Here is a 12,919-nt window from a genome sequence, read left to right as displayed (position 1 = left end):
ATCTGGGTTCAGATTAATCTAGACTCCTTTGAAGGATAAACACTGGGGAAGGGTCTTTGTCTTTCATTCTCTCTACCTTCTATTTCTTTTTGCTCTATCTACCTTTTCTACTTGCCACGGTAAAATAAAGCAGCAAAGTAATTTTTTTTTCCAGTTGCCAAAAGAAGATACCAGGGGAATTATTGCAAAATGACAAATGTTGGGTGTTTGCAACTGCTCCGAGTTCTCTTTTCAGCCATTATAATTTAATTTTAGAGGTTGGATTTATTGCAACATATTTCCCCCCTGTGAACAGGCTGGAATTGCTGTTGATTTAAAATAGTGTCATTGCAATGTATTAGAATGGTTTTACTAACTTTGAGGTTTTAGCTGTTGTTATTAAGAGGGAATTATTATCTTGTTATCTTATAGCTATATCCCTAGGCTTATATGAACAACTCTCTTGTCTTAGTAGCTACTGCCATACAAATTCATCTTGCATCTTTATGTATTTCAAAGTCTTCCAGCATATATGCAGCAGATAAAAGGTGCTGTTTGCTGGTAAATGTACTAAAATTCAGTATATCAGAGAATAGAGTCTCAAAATATTAGTATTGTATGAGCTGACCCTTAACTGTTCAAAAATGAATACTTTAAATAATTCAGTAACCCAGACTCCAACACCTTGTTTCTCTCAGCCCTCAGACTCTCTTATAGTATGAGAGAAAGAATGGGACTACTGTTACCCTGTTGTCTCTCAACAGCCATAGGAACAAGCCAATTCCTTGCTTCTGGGGAATTTGGAATTCTCTCTGTCAGCTCTTCATTTATGGTCAGTGGATATTTTCCCTCCAGAAAAAAAAGGCGTGTTACCAAACATTTGTTTAGTAAAGTGAAGATTCGTATAGTCTCAAATGCTTTAGTTTTTTCATATTAGCTTGCACTGTGAGAACAATTTCCTTTTTTTAATTTTTATTTGTTAGTAGAACACATAATTGTTATTCTTAGTAATAATTTTCCAATAACAAATGTAATTCATAGTTACAACTGATTTGGCTTGTTCTACACTTAGTGGCTGCATCATTGAAGCCCAAAATTTTCCTATATACTGTTCCAGTATATAGTAGATGACAGACAAAGCAGCTAATGCAACAAGTCCTTTGTAAGATGACACCATTCTTATTTACAGGAATTTAAAATGAAAGGTGGTACGTAACCTGCTGGTTTAGTCTTGAAGGTGCTTAGGATTCAGTGAAAAGTTCATTGAGGTCTGTGGGAATCTTTCTACCAATTTCTAAAAGAGCAGATCAGGTCTTTACACTTGAGCGCTTTTACATACATGAGTAGTCCTATTTGGACTTACGGATTTAAAAGGAAAGATCGGTTTTCTTACTTTCAAGTATCATGTTACCTCATAGCATAAAACTGGCATTTGGGTTGCTTGGAATATATGAAAGCACTAGTCTAGTCTGGGAAAACCTATACGAAAGGAATATACAAGTATTTTCTGCCATCTAGTGGACCTTGTTCAGAAAAGAAATCTATGCTCCTTTTAAAAACGGGTTATGAAATTTACAGGACAGAGAAGGGAAAAGATTACGGAGTTCACAGGTTTCCCTATAGGAAGAAAACAAAGCAGCAGAAAATTCCCACAAGAGTTAGGTTAGTCAAAGTAGTACTCTTTCTTTGCTTTAAAGTGTAGACTTACTGATTACTTTTGTCCGAAACAGATACTCAATGATGCAGTTTCATTTTGAGATTGGTTTCAGTTTAACCAAATTTAGTCCCATTATTTTTTTCAGTCTGAGACAGATTAAAATAGTCTTGTAAACCTTCTCAGTGATTGATTCAGGTTTCTGGATATTACATATATGAGGCTGTGGGGTGTTTTAATCTGGAAGTTGCTGGCCCACATTTTTAAGGGAAGCAAGTCACCTCATTCCCATTAACACTGAGGACTAGCATAAAGGCATTCCTCTTCTAAATTCTACATTGCAAATCTTTATAGTAATCTCCACTATTTTGGCCTTTTCACATAGTGGATTTACAAAAATAGAAGTCTCAGAAATTATTTGCTAAAGTGAGAATTATTAGTTATTGCAAAAGCCTGAGGTTGCACTTAGATTGGAAGAAAAAGACGGATTTTGTGGTATCATATATCATCATTTGAGAACAGCTAGTCCTCTCAGATTGAGGCTGCATTTTACATTGCAGGACAGAATTTATATGCATTGTCAAAGTTGGGGGAGGAAGTTTTCTAACTGTCTTGATGATTTGTTTCAAAGTACTATTCATCTTTCCCATCTGTCACAGGTTTCCTCCATTACTTCCCAAGTGACAATTTCCTGTTTGCTCAGGAAATCAACTGCAACCATCTTCAAGGCCGGCTCATGTTCCAAAACCAAAATGAACTGCTACTACATCAAATATATAAAACTTTAAAAAGTTACCAAAACAAAACCCAAACATCTTCAATAAAATATCTTTCTTTAATCTCTTTTGTACCTGAGTCACTTTGGGAGTCAATTACAAAGGTATTTTAGAATCCTTTGTTGTATATCTCAAACTCCTAAACAATACAGGGAGACTTACTGTTTCTTTCTCTGACAAATTTAATGCTATTTGAATTTTGTCTTTGTAATATATCACATAACATATTAGTTTGAATTTTCTCCTGTCCTCTACATTATATCCTTGCAGTGCCTGCAAAATAAGGATTTTCCACACATAGGCAGACAATATATACAAGCCAAAGTAAGTTCGTTGTATACATAGTGACACAGAACATAGTTTCCATACTCTGTATTTTAAGCCTTTATTGGGAGGCAATGGGGCTCAAAACCAGCAATACAGAAGAATTGCAAAGAAGATGCCCATCACAGGAGAAAACAAAAGCAGTGCTTCTCATTCTGAATCTAATTCAACAGCCAGCTTTTTCTTTAACAGATACAGCTACTAATTGGAAATAGCTACTGATTTATTTCTGCGGCAGGTTTGTATATTGAGAACTGGAGTTTATACTTCCCCCAAATGAGCATGGGGCTTAGTATCAATCAGTGTATTTAGGAGATATTTTGACTTGCCACAGTTTGCTCTGTTCTGCATTATGGAAATAAATCCTCTGTCTTCATCTTTCCTTTTTTTTGCAAGACAAAAATAGTAACATTTGCCTTCAGTGAGAACATGGTATATGCTGACACACTTAACCAAAAGCAAATGAGGAGAAGCTGAAACCTGTATTGACTTTGAGACCCTTAAATAGCTCATGATAGTTCTGAACTGGCTTTTTCCACCTTTATATCTGGAATACAAAGATCGATCAACTGATCTGTCTGTCTGCTTTATGTCTACGTTTGAACTGGTTTCACTTCAGTAGATCCAGAGATAGAGCATTACAGGACAGAGTTTAAGATTGTTAGAATTCTTGGCCTTTTCATATTTACTTGACTGTCAAGATATAAATCAACTTTTTAATTCTCTTGCTAAGACCAGAACAAGCTTAATTTGAAACAGAACTGCATTTAGACTTACATTGCTGCCTCATTTAATTTGTTCATTTTGAAGGTTCACATTTTGGTCATCAATGGTTTTAGAAGTTCACTCCATTTGTAACACATTAATACAAAGGGAATTTAAATAACATCAAGGAGCATATTTTCCACATGAATGAATAATCAAATATATTTCTTCAGTAACTGGAGCCGTGGGAAGTGGAAGCATAGCATTACAAAGTACTATAATAGGTCATTCTTTATTTCAAATATAAGCCTGAGTTTGAGAAGTTCAATATAGGGCCTTATCTATTTTGCAAAAATATCCTGCTCTAGCTACCTTCACTTATTTTATCTCCTTCCCGAGCTGTGCATTCTTAAGCTATTTTATCAATGCTGAAGTGTTGTTGGGCTCCTAATTGGGCACGCTGGGCTATTTTCCAAATGTATTTCTTCTGAAAAGTCAGACTACACATTTTTTTTTATTACAGTTTTTTACCTTGCTTTTATTCTTCCTCCTTTTGTTCCACATTTTCACTCTAAAGCAGAATACAAGTAGAACATAATCCTTGATCTTCAGATAATCTGAAGCAAAACTAGCAACTAGCAGCATTTGGTTCCACATACATAAATCTTTCCTGATATGTGTGTGTCCTATTGCAAAATGCACATTCTTTGCATTTTCTTTTTCTAGAAGAAATGCATGTGCATTTCTTTTCTGAATCCTTTCAGTACTTTGAAGTCATCTTACCTGGCTGGTAGACAGAGGGCTTTATGCTGGCAGTAGTAACAACTCTCGGTTTTGAAGTAGCAGAAGCAGCAGGACTTTCACCGTAGCTTCCAGAAACTGGTGTTGGTGTATATGACTGGCTTGTATTTCTAAAACAAAATGAAGGTATGAGCAACTTTATAAATGGCAAAAGTTATTGATTATGAAATAACAGATCTGCCAGCTTCCAAAGCACTCCAAGAGGAACTGTCCTTGAGAGCTACAGAGAGAATACTGTGAGATTCATTAGTCTTTATCATTGCTAAGAAAGGCTTGGACAATTCTTTGGAAAGAAAATCAGCCAAATAAGGATTTTAAATAATGCCAGGTTGCTCTTGTTGTCATAGAAAATAGCTTACTGAACAAATATGACAAATTTATTAAAGGAACTCTCAGTTTAACAAGGGATCAGACTTCAGGAACATACACACAAAGTTTGGGTTTTCTGCCCCTCTACAAACAAACAGGCTGGTTCTTGTCTAAGATGAGATAATGAGGGATATCTCGTTGACTGGCTCAGCACAATTACTGCTATACTACTACTATGACTACAAATACTAACTACTATTTAGACTGAAACCACAATTTACATTAATTTTTCTAATGTTCAGATTCAGCTAACACAAAAGCATGTGGTATGCAATATTATGATGCAATTTCTGCATTCCTAGGTTAAAATCATTTTCTCAAGATTCCAAACATCAATAAGAAATTGCTTTTCTCTATTTTATGGCTTGGATGGTGATTGTCAGTTTGATTATAGTAACGTGTCGAAATATACACTCTGTGCGTATTACTTAGGATGAATCTATTTTTAGTGACTTTGCTTCTTAGACCACTAGAAGAGCTTTACAAACAAAGCAAGCAAGAGAGAATAAAAGAAGTACAAGGAAGGGAAGCAACAGATACCGAAATGCACGCAGTAATAAAAACTATTCACTATTGCACATCATTCTTACTCTGATAACATAGTTTTAGTTTCTTTTTCCCTTCAGTTTCACTATCTGTATGAACCAGATCCCTATCCATTTGTGCTGACAGTTCAGGAGTTATTTCCATAGTGGTTTTGTTTATAGGAAAACATTTGTCAGCATAAGAAAAGAAGCGTCCAGCTGTGCCAGACCATTGGTCCATCTTGACTTGTACTTTCTTTAATAGTGGAAATAGATGCTATTTGGAGAGAACGTGTTATAATTTTTACATATGGCAAACCCAGCAAATTCCTTCCAATACAGGTAAAAAGCATCCTGACGAATTTTGATTTTTAATTTTGAACAAGATAATCCTATCCTCACAACATAGCTTTTTGCTACTCTGACAGTGCTTATACTATAGATCTAGTTTGCGTAGCATTGCTGCCTCAGGCTAATTTATTTTGTCTGTTTAGTTAGACTTAGAAACATAGCTATTGCTACAATGACTATAGCTAATTATTTCTGTACTTAGTCTAGGACTTAGGGCTGGATTTGGGTCCTCTATACCATGAGTGAACAGGACTGTCCGAGATACAGATAAACTATTTTAGTGGGCTTGTATTCACTGTAAATTCTGTTGTGAACTGTGTTGTGATTTTGTAACTACCAAAGCTGTTCTACGCACAGTAAGACTTTTTACTTTCCATTCTTACCATCTATTTCCTGTTGATACCTCATCATCTGTACTGCCTAAGAGTACACTGTACTTGGGGTCACTGCACAGAGGATCATTGCTCTTACCATAGCACAGACAGGAAGATGTACGCTTCAGGTACACTGGCTTCACATACAGCTTTCAAAATGCCTTTAGCTAAATATACACTATCAAAAGACTTTTCCTTGTTTTAAAATCTACTATACAAGGTAAATTAGACAGAAAACCAGTAAAATATACTTACCTTTACAGGATCAGTGATCAATATTTACAATGTGGATTAAAAGATTTTAAATTATGTGTCATACAGCCTTAATCTGAAAATGGCATACACTCAGGAAGTCTACTCCCAGCAATATAAGGAAACTCCCAGATGTGCAGGTCCATTGGTAGAAAGACTCATTTGAAGCTCTCTTAATGCACAAAATATGGAAAGAAGTTCTGAGACAGATTAGTGATACTTAAACTGCCATGAAGACAAATGATTATTCAAAATTCAAGTGTTTCCCAAAGTTAATAGAATGATAAAACCATGCCACTAGATTTCCTTGTATGTTCAGGGAAATTAAGTTGAAAAAACCAAAAACAACAAACATAAAAATATGGTATTCATAGTACCAAAATCATGGCAAAATTGAAAGTAGTCAACTACTCAACTCTTTTACAAGTGTATGATGCATATTAAATACAGTAAGGAAGATAAAAAGGCTTGTCAAAGAGAAATAGTGTTACATTACATCATTAAGGGTTTTAGTGAAGTTAAAAGATTTATCAGAATTTCTGCTGAAGAAAAGGAAATAGTGTGTGATTAAAAGAAAGAAAAAAGAAAAAAAGAAAGAAAGAAAGAGAGAAAGAATAAAAAGATGTCCTAAAGATCAAAGATGCTTTAATGGAACAGGAAGCAATGGCATCTCGAAAAGCAGTGAAAGCACCCTTACTGAATTTATCTGTAGCAGCCAATGGCATGTGACAGGCAGCGAATTAAATACTGGCTCTGAAAACTATTAGTTGTCAGAAAAAGAAAGAGTAAATGTTTCTAAGCAGATCATTTTTATGTTAATACTTCACTAGATGCCTACTAGCAGCAATAAACTGGTTTGTTAAGTGCTTTTAAGGTAGAGTAGCTGCACAAAACATTTTTATACCTCTTCTTTGACTGGTAGCTGATGGAGGTGGAAGAGTGCCGGTTGAAACTAAAATGAGACAAAAGTTGTATTTGAGAAAAAAATACCAAGAAATTTGGGATACACTGAATTTCCTTATGAATAAGAGGTGCTCTTAAGTGCTAAAGTGAACAACATGTACATATTTATAATCATGTAAGATCAGTATTACATTACATTTTGCATATCTTATTTAAGCTAGGAATCATAGTGAAACCTGAATAATGGTAACATAAGTAAATGAGCTGAGTATATTGTTCCATAAGTCACTCTCATCCAGTTGTGCTCGTTCTTTAGTTGTGGAAATCTAATTCAACCACTGGGCTGTTTGCTTTGACGTTCACCATTTATTTGTATTAGCACAGAAAAATAAGTTTGAGTTTCTTTTTGTCAATCTCATAAGCTTAAGTCGCATCAAATCTTAAAAGGAAACCTTGAATGAACCGAAGTCCAAAGATCAGCTAAGTTTCCTAACTTATGAGGCAACTAGGACAACCCCACAGAAAGGACAGGCTGGAAGTAGTTGAAGCAACAACATCAAGCCATCGCGTTCAACTTTTCCCTTGCCAGTACCATTCTACTGTTCATTTCAGAGTCTTAGGTAAACAGGTAGATTTTTTTTTCTTGGGGAAACAGCATCATTTCAGAACATAAATGATTCATTTATGTAAATGCAGAAAGTACTTAAAAGTCTGCACAACGTATGATCTAAGAAACAAGAGAATTCAGAATGAACACAGCTCCTGTCTAAATGCTGAGCAGTGCTGGGCTGCATGGCAACAGTCACACCCCACAGGAGCACAGCCCACATTTGCCAGAAATACCAGAAGCCTATCATATGCCAGTTATTTTCCCAGCTTCTGGAGAAGAGTTTTTCTTCCCTTCACCACAGACACAGTGCTTGGTTTAAAATTGTAGGCTCACAGAAGCTACACCTTCTTTTTAGAACCATAATCGTAACTCTTTCTATTGTTTCTCCCGTTCTTGTATTCCTAGAGTACTGTCTCACTGATTGCTCTGCTTTTACCCTCCAGATGGAATAACCAATTGTCTAAAGAGCTTTGTAGCTTACTTAAAACACTCCTGATATGCTTTCTTCTTTGTAAGTAAGATCGTTAAGTGAAAAAGTAAGATTAATAGTGCAGGTTTAAAAATAAGAGTAACATGATCAATTAAAGATTAATGACTTACTTCAAACATTCCTCTTTAGGAACATTATAAAGATTTTACTCATGTTAGGTGTTATGCATACGGCCTTTGCTCACAAAAGCAAAATCACTATAGAACCGATCTACCAAAGTTTAAAATCAGATTTAAATAGTTAAGGACATTGAGCAAGAAATCCTTCTGTATTTTCTTGGTAGACTTTTTTAAGGTATCTAGAAGGAAAAAAAAAAAAACCCCCAACAAACATTGAAACAATGATGGTAAAATCTCAGCCTTATTCTACCTAAGCATGTTTTACAGGATGGAGATATTTTTTTAACTAAGGTCATCCATATTTTATTTTGGACTAAAATTAGATGAAAAGCTGCAGTGCTCAAATGATATACGTCAAGCTGAAACTGGATTTTTAAGTCCGTATTTTGGCATGTTAATGCATTGCGTGATTTCTAAATGAAAACTATCAGATGCTCAAAAATTTGAATTATAAATGAATTTAGAAGCCAGTTTTAGTCCCTTATGTTTGAATACACTAGCTATAATACATGACAGTTTTTAAAACAAACATGGAGGTAGTGCACAAAGATAAAGAACCTATTTCAGCTGCAACACAACCCTCTAAAAAAACCAAACAAACCAAAAAAAACCCAAAAAAGGCTTCTTGTACCAGGGAACCAATTTTTTACAGGTCCTACAAGTTTCTGCTTTACCTTTATGTCCCAAGGCTCGCTGAATTACGAAACTTCCAAGAGAGGTATTAGCTAAGACAATAACATTTGCCTGCTGATAACAGCTTGAAGTGTATGTCAGCATACCTGTGTTGTCCATTGGCAAGTAAGATTTTAGGGCAGTAGCGTATAAAGCTGATATGCTGTACATCTTGTATCTTTGACTTAAATAATTGTCAGGTATGAGCAACAGTTTTTAGGAGCCCGATTAAAGCATTACTTTCCGAAACGGGCAGTTGTTTTTCATATTTTCACAGAATCTTTCAGGTGGGAAGAAACCTCAGGAGGTCTCTCATCTGACCTCCTCCTCAAAGCAAGACCAGCTCTGAGGTCAGACCAGGTTGCTCAGTGTTTTATCCCATGGTGTCTTGAAAACCTTCAAGAATGGAAACGCATAGCCTCCCCAGGCAACCTGCGTCCTTTCGAAGGGGCAGGAAAGGGCAAAATGGTCCATGCCAGTATAATGCAGGAGATAAAAGACATTTGAATTGGAAGCAAATTGTAATATCTCAAGGTGATCTTTTTTTCCTCGTTACTCATTAAAATTGTGATTCACACTGATTAGTCCATATTGATACATAACTAGAAATGAATTTATAACTTGAAGGCCTCACACTGCTTCCCCTCTCCCCGTGAAATGAATGTGACATTAAAGTGAAATGGATAAAGATTCAATCAAGAAATAGTATTATGTTAGCTCTGAGATAGCCATGTAAGTAGTGTCAGCAAATAATGGCTATCCTTATACTAATGTATTAGCTGTTTATATGCAAATTATACATAATTGTTGCTTAACTGTCATTTCCAAGACAGCAATGAAAACATAGCTCTTTTGTGGAAGAGTAGATTTATCCCAGAAGAATACAAAAGATATCTGCATCTAATTCTTATACCAAAAGCTAGCATGGAAAATGAAAACTATGCCAGCAGTTGTCAATCTGTCCCAAGTAACTGTTACACTCTATTCCTGACCAACATAGCTACCATACTTTAATGTGAAGAGTGCCTGTTCTGGGATTCAGAAGGTCTATCCATAGTTCTGTGATTAATAAAGAAAGGAACTACAGCTTCTTAAATGAATAGCCTTCAGTTAAAAAAAGTATGCATGTATTAACCATTTTGTGAAAACATGCCTTCTGCCTGCTTGGGAGGCCTTATTTTAAGGATTGTCTATGATTATAAACTATCTGTCTCTGAAAGGTTTCTAGAGATCTACGCCTTTTATAACTGATTTAAAAGATCACGATGCTATGATTCACATATTCATAAGGGTTTCTGAAGTTTTTAGATGACTCAGTACAGTCTTACAACTCAATAGTCCAATTTTAGAATGGCCCCCTGACTAGCCGCATTCTCAGTGTTCAAATCTATGTCTGTCTTCACCTAATCAGACAGCTTCACAGAATAATAAAAACAAATTCAAAGGAAATTTTATTTCTGAAATAAAACCTTTTCTTAAAACTGGAAAATTTGTAGTTTTGACATTTTAAAAATGTGGCGTGTTCTTTAGCCCTCCCCTTGTATCCTCCTATTCAAGAGAGGAATTCAGAAATTGTCAATGAGTAGAATTTTTTCACTCAAGTGTAAAAATGCCCTTCTAATCCTGGGTGGGCAATGAAATAAACCTGATTAAGATTTTACTCATGGAGTCCTGAAAGTGATATATGCAACACATCTGTGATTTTATCTTTCTGCATTCCTCCAAAATTGTTCATTAAATGAAAGTCTTTCATTATGTGATTGTTTTTCTTGAAGGGGAAAAACTAGGGCCTTTTGTGACATCAATGCTAATCTCAATGAAATATGCATATATTCAGAAATAAAAGGTATTACATGCAGTACTACTACTACATGCAGGCTTCAGAGACCTATTATTAGCTATTATGTACAATTCTTACTGAAGCTAGTAGAATACCAAGGAAATCTCTTATGCAGGTATATAAAAATATACCTCTCATAGCAAGATTTATATGGGTCCTAAAATATAGACTGATGAAACATGAATAGATGTCCTTTGTCTGGCCAGAGTAGTCACCAAGGCTTCAATTCAATTTCATGTTCTGACTGATGGATACATTTCGGTCCTCAACTGAGAGAAATACTAAAACTGAGCCTTTTCTGTAGCTCAGAAGAAATAAATACCTTTTGCATGCCAGTGTTATAAACAAGCTCAGATATGCACAGTTATTGTTGCTTAGGAAGCAAGGGACTTCCCCTGGTTATGAGAGGCTTTTAACTGTCTGCTACAACAACTATGTAGGACCCTCTTCTCTTAGAGTTATATGATCATTCCAACTGACTAAAAGAGATTTGTTAGTAAAGGAAACAGTGGATGAAATGGTTCTGGTGACATTTAAGAGCCTAATCATACCACAGGATTGAATGAAAAAGCAGTGTAAGAATTACTTCTGAAATGTACTAAGTACTCATAATGTGAAAATTAGGTCCTTTTAAGGTATTTTATGATGGACACCCACAAATAATGAATTCCCTAAATAACTCATCACTTAGGAATTTTGAAAGTTCATCCATAAAACTAGATGTCAATGGCAGTAAACACCTTTGCATCTGTTCTTACCTTCTATTCTTCGTAACATTCTGGTGACATTCACCAACTTCACAGTTTAATTGAAATTAAAGTTATGGTAGTGTACTTCCACTCAAATAAATAGAATTAGACAGCAGTTAATTTTACTTCTAATGTTTTATCAACTCCGTATGGGAATTACATCCCCTATGTAATTCCCATGGCTGTAAACAGCCATGTTTACATCCTAAAACTCAGAACTCTTCTGATCTGTTCTGTAGCTATTTCATTTTTGCATTGGTTTCAGTGATGTGAAGCCAACCAAAATGCTTTCAAGTATGTACCCATGCATAGCACTTAGCTGCTGTTCTCTACGATACTCTTGAGAAAGATAGTTATGATTCTTGATGTGTAGCCTTCAAACTTGAGCGCTTTGTTAATTTCAAACATCACCTTTGCATGATTCCTAACTACCTTTTTATATCAAGATAAGAGAGACATGGATAATTCTAATCTCAAATGTATTGCTGATTTAGTTTTCCATTATTTCTGAAGATGATGTTCAAATAATGAATCTTAAAATCCTCTGCTTTCTCCTCTGTTAGTCTTGACAAAGTGTTAAATCAATGAAAAGGCTCAGCAGTGAGGCAGTAAAGCAGCATTCTCTTTCTAGTGATAGATGCTACTTTTTGCTGTCAGTGGTCTTTCATTAGTCATGATTAAGAGCATAATAAAACAAGGTCTGTGATTCTTGTGATCCTGTGTTTTCATCAGGAAAAAAAAAAATCTTTCATTCTCACCTGGTGTCACTAGACAAATATTTTCATTTTAAGATGGCAAAACCAGGACAAACCAACCAACTGAAATACATTTGTTCCAAAAGGATCTTTTGGTCACATATCCTAAATCTAGAACTTAGGCGTTTCCTAGGTTGATTTTAAAGTGAAACATAAGCAAGAAGGCTATTCCTTTAAACACATCATGCTTTTCAATAGTCTCTGCCAAGCCAATCTCTTAAGAAGCTGAAAACCTTATATCGGAGAGAGTAATATAGAATAAAACCAAATTAAGTTAAAAAAAAAAAAAAGAAGAGAGCTTTACAGATATACCTAGACTGAGATGAGATAGCAGATGAAATAGTGGAAGCTGCTAATGACATGTTCTTGGACCCATGGAAAGGCTTAGGCTGTGAAAGATTGCTGGCGCCTGCAAGCACTCTGCAGAAGACACATGAAAGCATGTACAAAATAATTTAACAGGGGCAAAAATAGTGACATCAGAATCAAGCTTTGTCCGAGTTCCGATACAAGAGTACTGCTGCATAGTCACCAGGAACAGGTTTTCTGTAGCATACATCTGCAGACTTACAGAATAGCACAACCAAGCACATTCCTACAGAACACAAGACAAAATGCACACATTATGTAAAAAATCTTAAAATCCAAGTCTATTGATAACTAAGAAAGACA

At 35.4% G+C, this 12,919-nt stretch overlaps 1 protein-coding gene across 8 annotated transcripts in view; it reads right to left on the bottom strand.

Annotated features, from left to right (window-relative positions):
• Positions 1-12,919, bottom strand: part of LDB3 (LIM domain binding 3) — a 131,929-nt gene that overhangs the window by 14,393 nt on the left and 104,617 nt on the right. For 5 of the 8 annotated variants that reach the window (XM_059821501.1, XM_059821504.1, XM_059821506.1 and 2 more), the window contains 3 exons: positions 12,560-12,667; positions 7,014-7,061; positions 4,222-4,349 (listed from right to left, as the gene is read on the bottom strand). In XM_059821501.1, the coding sequence (XP_059677484.1) occupies positions 4,222-4,349; positions 7,014-7,061; positions 12,560-12,667 (284 nt within the window). The remainder of the gene's footprint in view (positions 1-4,221; positions 4,350-7,013; positions 7,062-12,559; positions 12,668-12,919) is intronic. The other 3 variants (XM_059821502.1, XM_059821508.1, XM_059821507.1) reach the window with 2 other exon arrangements.

This window comes from Gavia stellata, chromosome 9, assembly GCF_030936135.1.
Source record: "Gavia stellata isolate bGavSte3 chromosome 9, bGavSte3.hap2, whole genome shotgun sequence".
NCBI classification, from domain to species: domain Eukaryota; kingdom Metazoa; phylum Chordata; class Aves; order Gaviiformes; family Gaviidae; genus Gavia; species Gavia stellata.
Note: the sequence above shows the minus strand (reverse complement) of the source record. Positions and strands in the feature narration are given on the sequence as shown.